We start from the raw sequence: 19,805 nt of genomic DNA on the forward strand, positions 1-19,805 counted from the left end.
TGTGTGTGTGTGTGAGCAAAGCTCGTCAGGATTGGGTCTCGAACCCGCGACACGCTGTTAGGCCTGGACCGGTAGGCTGGCCTAGGCCTGTGCAGCATCATTGTTTAATGGTTAAATCATGATTGATTGATTGATTGACATCTTTATTCATCATGAAAAACAGACATGAAAACACAGCTCTGTCCTCCTATCAGGGCTGTGTTTTAATGGTTAAATCATGATTGATTGATTGATTGATTGACATCTTTATTCATCATGAAAAACAGACATCAAAACACAGCTCTGTCCTATCAGGGCTCATTCAAGTCGGTCAGAAGGGCCCCATGGAATCTTTATTTATTTTTTATTTTTGTTTTTTTTATTGCGGCTTTCGCCCCTATTTTATATTTCTTTTATAGAGGAACAGACAGTAGGCTGACAGGAAATGGGGGAGAGACATGGTAAATGGTAAATGGTAAATGGTGCATTTATATAGCGCCTTTATCCAAGGCGCTTTACATAGATTGTGCATTACATTCACCCATTCACACACACATTCATACACTGATGGCAGCGGAAACCATGCAAGGTACCAACCAGCACATCAGGAGCAATTAGGGGTTCAGTGTCTTGCTCAAGGACACTTCGACACTAACTCTGGGGGAGCCCGGGTTCGAACTGGCGACCTTGTGGTTACCATCCAGAAACTCTACCCCTGAGCCACCGCCGCTCCTTTACATGCAGTAAAGGCCGTTGGGATCGGGAGTCGAACCCGCGGCACACTGCCAGACTTGGACTACCGGCCAAGGTGCCTGGACCACTGAGCCACGGCCAAGGTGCCTGGACCGCTGAGCCACGGCCAAGGTGCCTGGACCACTGAACCACGGCCCAGGCCCACATGGAATCTTCCTTCCCAGGGTCCCATGCAGCAGTATGAATCGCCCCCATGCTCACTAAGGCAGTCCTGGTTGCCAAGGGGCCAAGGGAGGGCCCTATAGCTGGAGCTTCTGTATTCTACTGTAGAACAATTGGGTGTTGGTGGCACGTACATGGCAGACTTTAAGGCCTGATTTACACGATGTCTCAGGCTTAGCATGTATCATTGTCTACCGTTACAGAGCAGATGGCCTATACTGCCTGCTGGTCGAAGAAGACCTCCCTGTCCCCCCTTTAGAAGAAGACCTCCCTGTCCCCCCTTTTCCTGTCCCCCCCTTTTGCACAACAGTACACATGGTGAGTAGTACGTCCTTTATGTCTGTGTGAGTTTTGTAACTTAGAAGGATGGGGGGGAGCAGTTCGAATTTTAGAATTTTATTGAAAGGATAGCCCCTTGAGATGTGGCATCTCATTTTAGAGGGGGTCCCGTACACAGGTAAAAAAAACATTACATACAGTACAGTGCAGTTACACAAATAGACAATAGACAATACAGACATGTACAGATACAGTTAGCTTGCTCATCCTCTCCCACCCACTCCCCCATCCCCCCAACTTTTTCTGGACAAGCATATTGAGGGTACAGTACAGTGACTTGAAACAGGGGTCAGAAGTAAAGGGCTCTGCCAAATGAGCTTAGCTCTATTGGCACGGTGGGTTGTTCATCGGGTTGCCGAGCAGGAGAGTGGGGTTCGATTAAGCAATATTAAACGAGAGGGTGTGTGTTACTGTCATTAATGGCGCCCCTGCGTTGCTGCAAGAACGAGCCGAAGGCGAGTTCTGTAAGCAGCGCAGAAGTGCCATTAATGGCAGTAACGCACACCCTCGAGTGCGTTACTGCTAAGATAGTAGCCAAAAAAACATTTTTTGAGTGGTGCAACCACTCCAACGAACAGCAATGTCCGTGTCCGTGTTTGTGTGTGACTATGTGACCAGTACCAATGAGTACCAAAAGTGGCACTGTTGTGCCAGAAACGGAGAGAGAGAGATAGTGCTGCATGTTGCCTGCTAATGAGAGAGAGAGAGAGAGAGGGGGGGGGGGGGGTGGGATTTGCACCACTCGGTTCACACGGGTGTGATTTTTAATGACAGATGAAGCCACTACGACCACAAATGTCTGGGAGGACAAAACGGCTGAATTATTTCAATTAGGTGTTCCATGATGCTGGCTTGAAGCACGGCTAGAAGGCTGTTTCAACCAATCAGATTGCTTCCTCGAAACGACCTGTTGTATAATCCCAGTTCAGTGCACAAACTAAACTCAATACATCAGGCCGAGGCTGGGAGGCAAATTTGTGACATTCTGATTACCAAAAGGCTTTCTTTTAAGCTATATGGCCGTCCCCTATCTGTGTGTGACCGTGTTATCTCTGTGTGTACCATATGTGTATGTCCCAAGCTTCAAGTGTTACGTATACTGGATCTGAGTCGTCAGCCTATAGCGAGATAACAACAGGGTCAGTTCCAGTCCATGTCCTCAGACTTCATTTAACTGAGATAGTACAAAATGGAACCCAATGGCTAGATGAACACTGAGGACTTTACTGCGTGACCTGACACTTGTCAGGCTTTCTTTGTTATTGTAACCCTTAATTAGTTTTGAATTCCAAGAAAGGGTACAGACAGGGAGAAGGAAGAGCCTGGGGGTGAGGCGGGGACGGAGTATGAAGAGGTGAGTCTTCAGATTACGGTGTGAAATTGTGAGTGAGTCTGCAGTTGTGACTGCAATGTGGGCAATGGGTGCTCGCATGCACCTGGTTTTACGATAGTAGACGTACAGATAAGAATGGACCTGTTAAACCACATACTGCTCTCTCAGCTGATCAAAGCAGACCAACTAAAATACATATTCATGTACACAGTAAAGTCCTCAATTTTACTCAAAGTCTGAGAGCATTCTCATAGTTGCAAGTGGATAAATGAACAGTGAAGATGTTGCTGTGTAGGGCAGTGGTTCCCAAAGTGGGGTCCAGGGACCCCTAGGGGTCCTTGAGGGAGTTCCACTGTTCCAGGGGCTAAATGATTAGGTTAGGAACCAAATGGACCCTTATGGGTCTGTAACTCAGAGAGTGTACAAATGGAACCAAATGGACCCGTTAGGGCCATTAAATGGGAGCCTAATTCAGGTCAAACCGGCGGCCCTTGAAATGAAAATGGTTGAGGATCACTGCTAGAGCCGTTCCCTTATGGGGGTCCTTGGCATATATTTTCAAATGTGGGGCTAATTAGTGTCAATTTGGGGGTCCTTTACATGAAAAGGTTTGGGAACCACTGGTGTGTAGGGAACTAATGCCACAGTCGGTATACCAATTATTCACTCATTTATCAGCTAAGAGTTCTCTCTCCTCATTGGATAATATTGGTATCCTGGCCTGAATTTCTTTCTTTTTTGATTTTTCCAATGTAAATAAATACATGCACAGTTGAAGTCAGCAGCAATCTCTTCCAGTGTGATGAAATGTCTCCATTGATCTTTATACTGTTGTGATTCCAAATGGATTCACAAAGTTGTAAAGGTCTCTCGCACGCACGCACACACGCATGCACGCACGCACGCACGCACGCACGCACGCACGCACGCACGCACGCACGCACGCACGTATGAGAAAACATACGTTTACATTGCCAAAGCAAAAGTGGATCAACAATGCAAGCAAACAGAATGTATGTACAATTTAAAGTCAGAGAATCAATTTCTATGTACCGAGGTCACTCGATGCGATTCTGTGAACCATATACCATGTAAATGGAATAAGTCAGTATCAGACCTCTTGACACTTAAGATAACAACATTCTAAAGTATGGCAGACAGCTGTTTGTGAATTAATTATCAGTAAATAAACATGGATGAACCCAAGCTGCTGCACGTGTCATGAGTTCCAAAACTCATGACACTGTGTGTGTGTGTGTGTGTGTGCGTGCGTGCGTGCGTGCGTGCGTGCGTGCGTGCGTGCGTGCGTGCGTGCGTGCGTGCGTGTATGCTCCCCAAGTTGCTCCGTAGAGCAGTGGTTCCCACACTTTTTCACATCGTCAAGGACCCCCAAATTGACACTCATTAGCCCGCGGACCCCCATTTGAAAAGATATGCCAGGGACCCCCATATAAGTGATTTTTTTTTTGACCTGAATTAGGCTACGGTCTCCTATTTAATGGCATTTCCATCTCTGGGACCCCCAATTTATATTGTAAAATCAATGTTAATTTAACTATGAGAGTGTAAAAATGGAACCAAATGGACCCTACACTCTCAGAGTTACAGAACCATAAGGGTCCATTTGGTTCCAAACTATCTAGTAAGAGAGTGGCGACACGCTTTGATCTCGCCGCAAAGCTGGCGCCTATATGGGCTATAGTTCCAAACACTGGAACTATCCCATTGAGATAGAATGAGCACTTCCGCATTCCATTGTTACAATTGGAGTCAACGCTAGTGTCGCCACTCTCTTACTAGATTACTCTGGAGTCTGGTCCAGTACACCACAAAGAAAGACACCCCTGTTGTATAGACGAATTCAGAAACGGGTCTCATGGTCGCAGCTTACGTATTTCCTGTAGGCGGAGCCGACATAGCTGTGGGGTAAACCCGCACCTCATCTACTAAGGTGAATGGTAGAGTGACTGATGTACAGTCTGCCTCAAACGTTACTCTTTTACCTACTTTTTACTAACATTACAAAGATGCCCAGAACATCGGGATGAACCTGTGTAGTTTATGGCTGCATACTTTAAATGCTTAGTATGAGGTATAAAGTACAGCAGCCTTGTGTTCCTAAAACAGAAAGATTGGGTATTGGGTAAGACTGACGTTATGTATCTTTCAGGACCTTTCACTGCTACGTCTCAACCATTACTCTATGGCTCTGGTCTCAGCCACCGCAGTGGATATTTTGACATTCCGTTTTTTTTTTTTTATGTTGCCACTACTGTTGGAGCAGCCATAAACTACACAGGTTCATCCCGATGTTCTGGGCATCTGTGTAATGTTAGTGTTAGTATAAAGCAGGTAAAAGAGTAACGTTTGAGGCAGACTAACATCAGTCACACTACAGTTTACTGTAGTAGAAGAGGTGCGGGTTTACCCCGCAGCTATGTCGGCTCAACCTACAGGAAATACGTAAGCTGCGACTAATATGAGACCCGTTTCTGAATTCGTCTATAGGCTACCTGTCAAACTACTTCCTCCTCAAAGCTGTCCACGACTCCACGCGACCACAACACCAGAGGGAGTTCCACTAATCCCGTTCAACCTGCAGATTCGGCTCAAACAAACAAGGGGTTAAATTCATTTCGCTCCTATGCCACAAAAATGTGGAATGCCGGCCCTGCCAACAGGAACATGTGTCAAAGCCCTCCCACCTATAGGCATACTTATATTTAATCTTTCCTTTGATTTCTAACCGTTTATGATGTTTTTTTCTCTTTCTTTTTCATATTAGTACTGTATAGCCTATATCACTAAATGTTCTGATAAATTAAAAATGGAGGACCCTAATGTAAACAACAACAACAAACAAGCCATTGTGCTTTTCTTAATGTCAATCCTAATAGCAGACCTTGTATTGACCGGTGCTTTGTTCGAACTATATGCTTAGTTAGCCTACTCTACAAACTGTTAGTAACATTTTCAATCAATCAATCAATCAATCAATCAATCAATCATTTCGGTTTTTTATTTCAATACCCAATATGCACTATAGGCTATACTAGGCCACGGGTCCTGTTTTGATCATTGGTCTATAGGCCTACATAGCGTCACTTGGAGTCCCTATAGTGGACCCCGAACCCGACGTTGAGAAACAACAGTGGTTTAACTTAAAGGCAACAGTTAATTACATAATTTACCCTCACGTGTCGGACCCGGACAGAGATCAGAGGGAGGAGGGGGAGGGTCAGAGACTCAGGGGTGAGGAGGAGGAGGAGGGAGAGGCATGCAGGCTGCTGGCCACAGTTCAACAACACCCCGCGTGTGTGTGCGTGTGTGTGCGTGTGTCACTGTGTGTGTGTCTACTGTAGTGCATGTATCCACTGCTGGACTGGACTGGACTGGATGTCCGTCACTCACTCACTCAGTCTGACCTGAACCGGACCCGGTGCACCAGAAGTAGGCTATACCGAGGCGTGCAGAGATCGATCGAGAAGTCGTTTCTTCAGACTGGAGGTTTTCTGTCAACATTGTTTGCGGCTGCAGTTGTTTGTCCTGGTCTGTCTTTGTGACTGAAATCTGCTGCTGCATCAACACATCTGGTGCTGCACGCTGACGCACTGTCACACCGCGGCCTGAACTGAGGTAAGAAAGACGCTCACGTTTATTCCCTCCAGTAGCAAATATAGCAATACGTTTTTATCAATAGTTAATTAGTAAATATCTTAGTGTTGAATGTTAAAGTGTGTATGTTACTTCAAATTGCACATGATTATTCTCATCTGGGTGAAATGAAAAACCAACAAACTAACAAACAAATAAATTAGCAAAACAAAGTAACAAACTCTCCCTGCAGCTAAAACAATCAATTACGTTCGTAGTTCTATTGGAATGAATGTAGATTAGAGTCTGAGCAGCTCTGCAGGTAGGCCTATATAGGCTAATTTAGGACTGATGCAAAAAATGTTGGCAAAAAACCACGAAACAGTTGTATTTGTTTGTAATGCTCAGAGAGTCTATATACTACTCTATAGGTTGGGTTGAGAGAACATGTTTTTCTTCTTGAAATGCATATGGCCCCTAATGGAGGAGGGGCCCCCTAAACTCAGGGGAAAAAATGTCTGGCAGGCATGAGGCCTGCACTTTATGAACAAACTCAAACATGTTACATTTCATCCAGTAGCCATAACCAATAACCATCCTTCATTCACTCACTCAATCACACACATGGTTTGCTAATTATTGCCAGATAAGATATAACTTTAATGAACACAGAGTTACTTGGAAGTGAAATATTGTCCAAAATGTCCAACCTGTTGACACGTGACCCACTAGATTAGGTTATTAAGTCCATTTTGGGGTCATTGAGGACCTGACTGTCATTGACCAATAGTTAATGTGTGTAGACTATGTTCTTTTTTTTCACCCAGAATTCACATGGCTTTGTCTCATGCAGCCATCAGAATGTAACTTGGTGTTTCACAAAGTGGGATACGGGGACCCCCAGTGGTCCTTAAGGGGATCCACACCAAAATGAGTTAACATAGCATCAAAATCAGTTTAACCACCTTTTGAGCAGTGCCTCCACTCCATTACGGACCCATGTATGGCCCTATGTGTGTCCCTGTGCGTGTCTGTCCGAGCACGGAAAGCTGCAACACGGTAACTCTGTCATTTCTCGACCGTTTCGGACGCGGGAAGGCTCGCCTGGAACCGGGCTGGCCCCCTGGCCGCGTTCCTGGGGGTCTGGATGTTCCGGGGACCCCCCCGGGGACCCCCACACGTGTCATTTCTCAAAGATTTATTTTCCAAAAAATTATCAAAGTACAGTACAGAGCACAGTACACTACAATACAGTACAGAGCACAGTACAGTAACTAACAATAACATAAATGTATAGTTGCACCGCTCAGTTCACACACAAGGTGTGATTTTTAACCTTATACCGTAGTACAGTATACATGAGCTATTTGGTGCCGTGAGCCACATATTCATTTGGGGGTCCTTGATTGAAATGAAACAGTTTGAGAACCACTGGTGTGGTGTCTGATGTGATTGCGCAATTATTCTCCATTTTCGTCACCGCTAAACCCCTTATCCCTAAACTTCTTTGCCCTTTTTTACTATTTTGCAGAACATTTTTGAATAGTTAAAATGGCCAGTCTACAAGCTCACAACGTGTCAATGTAGAATGGCTGGTTGAACTATTCAAAAATGTTTTTTTTGTTTCATTGACTCTTAACTGACCTCACACTAGAGGAAGGCATATGCACCTGCTTTCTGTAACATTTGGTTACAAGGTTTTGTTTCTGTGTGTATGTGCTTGTGTATTATATTTGTTGTACTGTGTGTCCATGTCATGTATGTAAAATCATTGCTGTAAATGTTCTTGCTTGTATACAGGGCGCCATTGAAAAAGAGACCCTGGTCTCAATTGGATTCCCCTGAAATAAAGGTTTCAATCAATCAACCGTGCTTGTGCAACCTCCAGCTTTTCACCAGAGTAGAAAAACTGAATTTATTTATATTTTATCCAAAATTAGTTAATAGCACAGGCAGACTCTACACGCTAAGTGTAATGTTAGAGTCCACAGAAGTTCAAGCCTGTTTTCTCAACTCGCTGTTTTCTGCAAGACATTAACTCTATAAGCCATATCTCTAAAACTGGAGGGTCAAACTGAACAACCAATATGTCAATTTGAAGCTATGATTCCCTGCTTTCATATGGCATGAAAAAAATTCAAAAAATATCCAATGGCAGTCCCTCAGTCAAATTTGGCCACATATTTAGAGGGGTGGGCTGGGAGATATGGACAAAATGTATAGATATTTAATACCTCCATATCAATATATTGTGATGATACTGTATATATCGTATTGTGATGATAATAGTCTGATACATGTTCATTTTCCAAGAATTGCCGATCTACTCCTTGAAAATATTAAAAATATTAAAATAAGGCTTATTGTGGTTATAAAACCAGGAAAAATACTTAATATACGCCATATCACGACAGAAACTATACATTTATTCTAGACACTCTTTTAAGCTGTAAGGGTTTCTGTGTCAGTCAGCCTCCCAACTGATTTCACATGTGTGCGTGTGCACGGGCGCGCACGCAGGTTGCTGGAGCGCGGAGAGGAGACACCCCCATAGTGTCCGGGCCAGGCAGCATTCCAGGGCGGGCCATCAGAGAGCGCGCTGCACCGTGCAGCTGGCCGGCTGCAGGCTGCTGTCCTTATGGACACATTTAACCTCTCCCTTTCCCTGAGAGTGTGTTGTACAGCGCTGGCTCAACTCATCTTTATACCTGATTCAAATCGTCTATTGTTGTTTTTCTGCTGAAAGAAAAGAATCAGACCTGTCTGACTCTGAAGTGAGTGGTGCTATACTATACTTGTGCTGTACGTACTGTACAAGCCCTCATCCCTGGCCTTTGTGCGTGCCTGCCTGCCTGCCTGCATGCCTGCCTGCATGCCTGCATGCCTGCCTGCATGCCTGCCTGCGTGCCTGCCTGCCTGCATGCCTGCCTGCATGCCTGCCTGCGTGCCTGCCTGCGTGCCTGCCTGCATGCCTGCCTGCATGCCTGCCTGTGTGCCTGCCTGCATGCCTGCCTGTGTGCCTGCCTGCATGCCTGCCTGCATGCCTGCCTGCGTGCCTGCGTGCATGCGTGCGTGCATGTGTTACCCGAATGTGACCCCAAATAGCTGACTGCCCAGTGTGAATACAGCCCTTCAATCGGCATCAGCTGCAGGGGTCAATAGGTCGTACTCACACATAGGGACATGCAGACACAAACACACCGTTACTTAAAAGAGCGCTTGGTGGCACCGCTCAAAAAAAGAATCAAGGTAACATAACATGCACTATGGATGCCCTGATGATGCCCTCGACTCCCATAGAGCGCCGAAGTCCTGACGTCACTCGCTCATCCCCTGGTTCCAAGGGGTTCACGGAAGTCATTTCTCTATGGAGAATAACATGGGCTCATCTTAAAATCGTTTCATATAAGCATTGTGGTCCAAAAATAAACAAGCTGTCTCTGCGTTATTGTCAGGGAGGGAGTTATTGTCTCTGTATCGTTTGCGACAGTCAGTCACTCATGATACAGTCTGTTTCTAGCGAAAATCTAACTAATTCAGCAGCAGTAACAATAGCGTTTTCTCTCAGTCAGTTGATTCTTCATATCCATATGAATGAAACAGACCGGGATGATGAAATGTTTATTTTTCAAACGCAGTTCTTATATGAGGCGATCTAAAATCCCCCTATGGGGATTACAATGCAAATAAAAAGTACATGAACCCGTGGATTTGCGCCCTCTACCGGTTATGACGTCAGACGTCGGTGATCTATAGTGAGCAAACGCGTTGAGAAGCACGCTAGCGGTAATCTTTTGCATGATGTTACCGGCAACCATGGAACCTCGTCAGTTCGCCTGGCCGGCAAATCTGATCCACAGATTGATGCCGTACGTGGCAACAACAACACTCCACACATGCTGTTTATAGATCACAGCTCAGTGTTCAACACCATATTCTTCACTTCTCTCGTGTATTGTCCTAGAAAATCTTAGATGTAAGCATTTAATAACAGCCCTTTATAAAGAGTATCTTAGTAACTTTTCTCTATAAGTTGCAGTACAGCCATTTCCTCTGAGATCATCTCGTCTGTCATCCACGGTCCCCCCGTGGTCGTGGTGGTGTTTGGTTTCCCTCTGTTGACTGTACCATCTGTTGAACCTACAGTATAGGCTCATGTCTTGAGGCTATAGAGATGTTGGGGGTTGGCTGTTGTGATGGTACCAGTACAATGGCTCTGGGAGGTACCAGTACAATGGCTCTGGGAGGCTCTGGGAGGCTCTGGGAGGCTCTGTGATGGTACCAGTACAATGGCTCTGGGAGGCTCTGGGAGGCTCTGGGAGGCTCTGTGATGGTACCAGTACAATGGCTCTGGGAGGCAAAACAGGGTTTTCCATTGCAATGATCAGTCATGTAAGTTGTGGCTTCTTACTCGAGTCAAAACGCTCATACTTCTAAGTCTGAATTCTTTCTTGTCTTGCCTCATTAATGTATTGTCCTTCTGAGCATGTACAGATCCTGCAGATTCCCTTGAAGGAGAATTCCATACTAGAAGGCTTTCTTACCTTTATTTGTCCCCCACCAAAGAGGTCCAGGTGTTATTTTGTGCAAAAGCGCATTATTGGCTATTTCCCCTACCATAAGCCCTCAATGAATTGAATTGAATTGCATTGAATTGAATGGGGCATTGGGGTGTTGTGCTAATTTGCTTATTTCCATCGCTCCTCTCTTCATAATATAAATAGTATCCCAAGCGGCACACTTCACTACTTATTTAGATGGAAATAAGCGAATTAGCACAAAAACCCAATCCCATTGAGGGCTTACTGTATATTAGGGGAAATAGACAAAATAACACCTGGACCTCTTTGGTGGGGACGTAACAACTACGAATAAGGGTAAGAAAGCCTTCTAGCATGGAATTCTCCTTTAACAATATATCATCAGATGGCCAGCTCAGTGTCAGGCAGCCTCTGTAGGGTGCAGGTAGTCATTCGTCAGTCTGCTCACTGCTCAGACTGGCCCCACATGCACGTGTCATCATGCGCTGTCTGTCTGCCAAGCTCCACTTCTTCATAGATTATTTGAAGCGGCTGGTAGATCTTCCTTCCTTTTGACATCAAAGGAGGCTATATTTCAAAACAAAAAAATATATAGCCTGAAAAAAATCGGAATATAGAATATCTTCTAATATTGTAGAAACCTTGTTTTTTATTTATTAATTTCATACTTTGTAATACAATTGTTAACACCCTTAAGTTCAATTCATTATGTCTGTAGGGCTCCATCTTATCCCTTATCCTTAAACTAATTTGCCATTTTTTACTATTTTGAAAAACATTTTAAAATTGTTCAACTAGCCGATCTACATCGAGACATTGTGAGCTTAGTTGTAGATCGGCTATTTGAACTATTTTAAAAGGTTTTTTTAAATAGTAAAAAATGGCAAATTAGTTTAGGGATAAGGGTTTAGGGATGGCGTAAGATATAGCCCTTAAGCCCTAACCACACCAGAGGGTCCCCATGCAGCTCCTTGCAACATGCAATACTTGCAACTACTGTACTTGCAACCATTATTCCCAATGGCAGTTGCAAGGAGTTGCATCGGTGTGGTTTGTTTTGTTGCAAGGAGTTGCGAGTAGTTGCAAGGAGTTGCAACTGTTAGGCCTTACAATCACTGCTGTAGTTCATGGCCCTGTGCACTGCCCTGACATGTGGCCTTTGTGAGTGTGCCCTCCAAATCTTTTAGAAATTGGACGGGAAGTTCTCTTGTTAAAGAGGTTGGGAAGGTTCATGCATAATTCAAAAACGTCAATAAGAAAGACATCAAGTCCTGTTGCTTTACCACTTTTTTTATACATTTTTATTTCATTTTAAGAAGAAAGGGACAGGTACAGGCATACAGAAAATGCAAATAAAACATAATTCAGATTCTTTGCCAACTACAGTAAGTGGGCCACCAGTTCTAAACTGTGAAAGTGTGCTGTCCATCAGTCAGCCAGTCAAATGTCTTTATTGCTTCCTGACTGCTTTAAAACAAAGAGTCTTTCTTAACAGCCTGCTCACAGGGCAGCCCCCCCCCCCCCCCCCACTCACGAGACTTAACACTACCCTCACTGTGCCACGTTATAGTTTACACTAAACTTAGCGCTGTACTAAGAAGCTTTAAATCGACTTGAACGTTACTCGAGCTATAGCCTCGGAAACCCAGGCGTTTTTATTTCCAGGGAGAAAAAAAAGTCTGGGTCCGAGTCCACTTCAATTCGGCATACAGTAGTGCAAACGTCGATCACCCTGCTGATTTCTGATCGTCTGCACCTTTGTTAAATTGACGCACACCCGTACAGACACACACTCTTCTCTCTCATCACTCTCATGTTGCGCAGCTGCGTCTAGATTGTCACACCTGTAGGAAAACGCCTCCTTTTATGTTTCAGCCTCACCAGTATATGAGCGCATCAGACATTTAAGCAACTTAATCGTACAATATAAAGTTACACTTATATTTAGTTGACTGCAGTCCCCAATAGGTCTATAGGGCCGCTAATCCCAAACCTCTTTGCCGAAACATAAGAAATACTCTCCACTCCACTGATGATAGACTGCTGTCAAAAGAAAAGCAGGGGCTCGCAACTCACTTTATGATACAACGTTTTGACCTTACGTTCTTTGTCAAGTATAGGAATACTATACTTTGAACCGTCGTATTCTTTTGCCTGCTAAATAAAGTTTGGAGCATCATACAGTGAGTTTCGAGCCCCTGCTTTTCTTTTCATTGTTCACTGTTTCTACAGTTTTGAAGGTGTGACTTTGTGGTCCAGGAAGGAAGTGAGACACATTTTCATGACAGGCTTTTGGTCCTGAACATGGTGTCATGACTAAAATATCTAACAAGCCACATTACAAACCCCAGGAAAGTGTTTCTTGTGTCCTAAACATCATTAAAATCAGCTCTGGTTGCAAAAGGGGTGTAGTGGCCCTTTCTTTAAGTCAATATATAGCCTCTTTAGGCCCTTATAGCTACTGAGTTCACTAATCCTTTGGTTAGGAATGTTTTCTTTTCCCCCAATGTTTTAGACAGATGCTAGGCTCATTGATTTCCTGGCATCCTATAGTTTCAAATGTACAGAATTATATTTTGATAGCATGTTGTTTTTAGACAGATGTTAGGCTCATTATTTGAGGCCTGCAGGCCTGCATGGTTCTGGTGGACCATATTTATAGGATTATTTACCTTGTGTATATTACAATTTACAATTTAGGCATTTAGCAGACGCTCTTAATCCAGAGCGATTTACATTAAGCAAGAACAAAAAGCATGGGAATACATCACATATGTAAAATGCATTTATCGCGACACATGCGTAAGCTAAGAACGTAACTAGAACATATCTATATAATGACACTATACATATAAACTATAACTAGAACATATCTATATAATGACACTATACATATAAACTATACATATATGCTATACTATGCTGTACATATATACTATGAAGTGCTATGACTACATACAGATACAATGCACTTATTGTGCTGTCTACATGACATGCTATAAGTCTAATATTGACTATAGGGTTTTCTGTTGTTTAAACACCACAAAACCCCCACGTTAAAGATACATTAGTGCCCAGGCGGTGGCGTAACCGTCTGGGCACCCGACTGGTAATCCAGTCGCAGTGTGCCGCGGGTTCGACTCCCGAGCCCGACACGGCCTTTACTGCATGTCTTCCCCCATCTCTCTCCCGTTTCCTGTCAGCCTACTGTCTGTCCCTTCAAAAACAAATAAAAGGCGTAAGCCGCAAAAAAAATATCTTTAAAAAAAAAAAAAAAGATACATTAGTTACCTTTGTGCAATATCAAGAGTCAAGAGTCAAATGAGCACTCAGGATTTCACAGTGAAACAGGCACGTGTTAGAGAGTGTTAGAGGGGCAGGGGCTGAAATAAGAGGGCACTTTTGGCCCAAAATAGCGAAAACAGCAGATCTACAAGCTCTCAACGCGTCGCACTGCGACGCATTGAGAGCTTGTAGATCTGCTATTTTCGGGGCGCAACCCTGCACTCTTTATCTACTGGAGATGCGGTGTACGATATGGATTTAGATATTGTCTGTGTGTGCACTGTGCATGTCCCTGCAGTGAACCTTGACCCCCTTGTTGGGCATGTTTCACACAATAGGATCTATGCACAACAGCAGCCATTATTATTGGAAAGAAACCGGGCCTCTTCTTTACTTCCTTCACCAATGATACTAATGACGGCGCTGTTCCATTTTAGAGAATGGAAAATGAAATGCATTTTGTTTTTTATTGTCCTTTTTACAACTCTATTAGGGATAGACCCATACCATGAATTTGTATGGTTGGAGGACTTCGAGATACTGAGGCGCCTGTTTCAAAAGTACACCTTTTCATTTGCCTCATTCCTTGAAAAGGCCTGGTCAATGAGGAGGAGGGCCATTTACATGTAAAATGGCCTTATGTTTATTTTTGTTTTGTTTTGTTTTTTTGTTATAATAATATACAAATATGTATGAACAGGAAGGACTGTAGTGTCAGTTGTATCCAATGTAATCTGTGAAATGTGTCATATAATCCCATATGGGATGGGCCATGGCATGACACGAAAATAAATATTTCATTCATTCATTCATTCCATTTTAGAGTGTAGCACAGTGGTTCTCAAACAGTCAGTCAGTCAGTCAGTCAGTCAGTCAGCCTGCCTGCCTGCCTGCCTGCCTGCCTGCCTGCCTGCCTGCCTGCCTGCCTGTCTGTCTGTATGTCTGTCTGTATGTCTGTCTGTCTGTCTTTTGTCTGTCCGTCCCTGCGCTGAAAACCAGGCTGCAGTGTAGTCAGTCTGACCTCTGCGTCTTTTGGCAGTAAACACCGTCTGTTTGACACCCTGAGACGGAAATACACACACACACACACACACACACACAGACACAAGCCCATACACAGGACATAAATACACGCACCTCTGGCTGGCTTCATTTACGCCACCCGACACCCCGTGGAAGCCACGCTAGCCATCATGAATCGCTCCGAACTCCACCAGCCTCAGGTGTCGGGTGCCACCAATCGAGTGCACGCCGTGTCGTCGCAAATGCCATTCAAATGAGTGCTGACAACGTGCATGGGTGTGTGTGTGTGTGTGTTGTTGTTGTTGTTGATGCTATATAAAAGAGAGGTTATGTGCGGTTAAACTTGAAGCTTCTAGGACTCCATGTCCTCTCTGCCTGTCTGTCTGCAGGCGTTAGGAAGCATGGGGCAGAATTTGAGGATGGATAAAATCCATCCTGAACCCTTTGGGATGATTCAGTAGCACAAGTTAATTTTCGAGATGTATCTGCAAATGTCGGGGCTTAGTTCGGGCGCGTTTGGTTAATGGATTATCATCACCTTCGGGATTGATGCCCAGCGAGAGTTAATGAGTGGAGGGTGGGTGGCTCTGGTCACTTATTGCATTTAGAAACAAACAAACCCCCCCAACGCTCTGTCAACTAATCTTTTCCTCTGGTGTTTCTTCTGACAGGAGAGAAGAGACGAGAAGAGGGAGTGGAGGGAGAGAAGAGAAGAGAAGAGAAGAGCAGAGAAGTCAAAGATCCTTCTGGCTCCAACCTTTTCTCTCTCTACAGACTGACACCATAACAGCAGAAAGACACCATTGTCCTCTACGAGAGTCCACTGGATCTTACTCAATGCTGCAGCGCGTCTCTGAGACCATCATCTCTGCTCACTGCTCCACTGTTCCGTCCTCCGCTCAGCTCTGACCTGACCTGCTGCAACGGAGGGGGGGAAAACTGAGCAATAATGGAGGGGCATTTCTTCTACTCGGGCTTCATCCTCCTCCAGTGAGCTGTTTTCTGCTCTCAGAGAGAGAGAGAGAGAGAGAGAGAGAGAGAGAGAGAGAGAGAGACACGGAGATATACAGACAGACTACAGAGAGAGACAGAAAGACATGGATCTCTCTGGCGCTGCTGCTGCTGCTGTGAAGGTTTACATGTGTTTCCGTAGCATTTAGTCCTGTCCTGTGGATAGGTGTGTCAGTGTCTGTCCATCTGCGTTCATCCTCTCTCGCACAGATGCCAACCTGTCTGAGTTCATAGTTCAATCGCTAAAGATAGGTGTCTGTGTGTCTGTCAGCCCTCGGGCGTGTAGAGAGAACCACACGCCGGGTTAGAGGTGGGGAGAAAGGAAAGGAGAGAGCGGAGGTATTGTTCCAGCTGGGCCTCCATCCATCTGACCTGGTATTGCGAGGGGGGGGAGGACGGAGAGAGCAGAGGCGAGACGACATCTTATACGCCACGCAGAAACCTCCCAACCTTTGGCACGGAGAGAAGCCACCTGGGCGAAGGAGAGGGGCAGACGACAAGACACCGGGCCAGAGAGACGGCGTGGGGGACACGCATCACGCCACGCAGAGAGAGACGACATAGCGCCGCCATCGGCCTCTCTATAGGATAAGTCGCCACGACGCGCCGAGATCAGCTCAGCTCAGAAGAAGTACCTTTGTCAGGTTTTTTTTACGCATGGTCCGCGCTCTCGCCGCTATGACTCATGGGAAAGGAGGCGGGGCACGGGAGGCACGTGAGGCACGCCCCCCCGACGGAGGATGGGGCTGGGTCATCGTCGCGTGCTGCTTCATGGTTACCGTCTGCACGCGAGCTGTTACCAGGTACGTACGCACGCACGCACGCACGCACGCACGCACGCACGCACGCACGCACGCACGCACGCACGCACGCACGCACGCACGCACGCACGCACGCACGCACGCACGCACGCACGCACGCACGTACGCACGCACGCACGCACGCACGCACGTACGCACGCACGCACACACACACACATACACGCACACACACACACACACACACACACACACACACGCGCACACACACGGATGCACAATTGCACATGCAAGCACAAACATTAATTTACGCGCACACACAGACAGACAGACATACTGACTGACTGACTGACTGACTGACTGACTGACTGACTGACTGACTGACTGACTGACTGACTGACTGACTGACTGACTGACTGACTGACTGACTTACTGACTGACTGACTGACTGACTGACTGACTGACTGACTGACTGACTGACTGACTGACTGACTGACTGACTGACTGACTGACTGACAGACTGTCTATGAATAGTGAATTTGTGAGTGACTGTTAAACAGCTTGTTTTACTAATGGCCTGAGAGACGGCTTGATTTACTGTCAGTACCTCTCTCTGACATGAACACACACACACACACACACACACACACACACACACACACACACACACACACACACACACACACACACACACACACACACACACACACACACACACACACCACAAGCCATGAACCGTTGGCGGGTGTATTGCTGATGACCCAAGAGGGAGTGCGGTCAGTGTCGAGTATGAAGTCAATCGTAAGAGCGCTTTGTTGTTGTCTGAAACAGTGATGCCCCAAATGATGGCCACGACGCATCATGTTAAATTATGGCCACGATGCATCATGTTAAATGATGGCCACGACGCATCATGTTAAATTATGGCCACGACGCATCATGTTAAATTATGGCCACGACGCATCATGTTAAATTACTGTATTGCAAAGTTAGGCACACAAACACACAAAACATATACATGCATATTCATGTAATGCTTGCAGGCAAAAAACATGTCTGCAAAGCATTTCTATATTTAAGCATATGCAATGCATACAAGGGCAGTAGGGTGCACGCACGCAGAAACGCACGCACGCGTGGATGCATGCACGCGCTCACGCGCGCACACAGACAGACACACTAGGGTCAGGTGGAATTACAGTTGACGGTAAACAACATATGTCGGTGTGGAGAATGGCCTGACTACTGTACTGCTACTACTAGGGACGGGACGATATGGAAATTGGTGCATTTACAAAGCGCCTTTATCCAAGGCGCTTTACATAGATTGTGCATTACATTCACCCATTCACACACACATTCATACACCGATGGCAGCGGAAACCATGCAAGGCACCAACTAGCACATCAGGAGCAATTAGGGGTTAGGGAACTCTTAAAATTCAGGGGGACATTAGCCAAAATTGCAGATCTACAAGCATTTGACATGCTAGTGCGGTCCTGACAGCCTCTTTTTTTTCCACTTCGACAAAATAGCAACTTAGCGAAGAGATTTGGAGTAGATGGGGTGGGGGGGGGGAGCGGTCCAAGTACAGAGACAACTCAGGTCTAGTGTATGATGGACAATTTCCATCATACAAGCGATATATTTTTTTATCGCAATAAGCAACAATAATGATTACCATTCCATCCCAATCTGTTACTGGTGCCGAGTACACCAGTAGACCTGTCACAATTATGACATAATCGACCAAACCGCAATTATTTGAGATAATCACATTAACTTTGCATGATCATCAATAGTTTCCATGTTGAACAATGTCCATGTATACATTTTCCAAAAAAAAATGGGAGAAATGGCAGATCTACGTCACAAAGTGACGTTGTAAAGCTTGTAGATCGACAATTTCTGCCATTTTGTAATTCCTTTGGAAAGAAAAAATTGTAAAAACATATTAAATGTGATTTCTTTGTATGTTATTTGTCATAATATGCCCTGTGCAATTTGTGATGTTTCAAAAAACACAATTCAATTGTTAATCGCAATTATTTGTGACTGACAGCCCTGTTTAAGATCAAACAGTCTTGTAATGGTGGCCAGTGAGTGAACAGTTTCATCCTCACGCACGCACGCACGCACGCACGCACGCACACACACACACACACACGCACACACACACGCACACACACACAGAGAGATCAGGAAGTGCTCTAGCTTATTTACTTAGTTCTCTGTTCTGACCTTTACCTCTTTCTACTCCAGTGGTTCTCAAACAGCTTTTATGTCCCACAAAATGAATTTGGCTGTGCAGCGGACCCCCATTTGAAACAATGTTGCAATGGGAATAAGAGCAGATTTGTCAAGTTTAGAAAGTAGTTACCCGAGGTTGGCGAAAAGGCCTTTCTGTGTGGAGTTTGCATGTTCCCCCCGTGTCCCCTAGGGTAGGTACCCTCACATGTTCTCCCCGTGTCCCCTAGGGTAGGTACCCTCACATGTTCTCCCCGTGTCCCCTAGGGTAGGTACCCTCACATGTTCTCCCCGTGTCCCCTAGGGTAGGTACCCTCACATGTTCTCCCCGTGTCCCCTAGGGTAGGTACCCTCACATGTTCTCCCCGTGTCCCCTAGGGTAGGTACCCTCACATGTTCTCCCCGTGTCCCCTAGGGTAGGTACCCTCACATGTTCTCCCCGTGTCCCCTAGGGTAGGTACTCTCACATGTTCTCCCCGTGTCCCCTAGGGTAGGTACCCTCACATGTTCTCCCCGTGTCCCCTAGGGTAGGTACCCTCACATGTTCTCCCCGTGTCCCCTAGGGTAGGTACCCTCACATGTTCTCCCCGTGTCCCCTAGGGTAGGTACCCTCACATGTTCTCCCCGTGTCCCCTAGGGTAGGTACTCTCACATGTTCTCCCCGTGTCCCCTAGGGTAGGTACCCTCACATGTTCTCCCCGTGTCCCCTAGGGTAGGTACTCTCACATGTTCTCCCCGTGTCCCCTAGGGTAGGTACCCTCACATGTTCTCCCCGTGTC

The 19,805-nt window shown here is 45.6% G+C and overlaps 1 protein-coding gene across 1 annotated transcript in view; it reads left to right on the plus strand.

The window, feature by feature from the left end:
* Positions 1 to 16,698: 16,698 nt before the first annotated feature.
* Positions 16,699 to 19,805, plus strand: part of LOC306914775 (monocarboxylate transporter 12-B-like) — a gene marked incomplete at both ends in the record, with an annotated part of 17,154 nt that continues 14,047 nt past the window's right edge. The window contains 1 exon segment of the mRNA XM_079491968.1: positions 16,699 to 16,823. Coding sequence (XP_079348094.1) covers positions 16,699 to 16,823 — 125 coding nt within the window.

Source organism: Electrona antarctica (assembly GCF_951216825.1).
Source record: "Electrona antarctica genome assembly, chromosome: 22".
NCBI classification, from domain to species: Eukaryota; Metazoa; Chordata; class Actinopteri; order Myctophiformes; family Myctophidae; genus Electrona; species Electrona antarctica.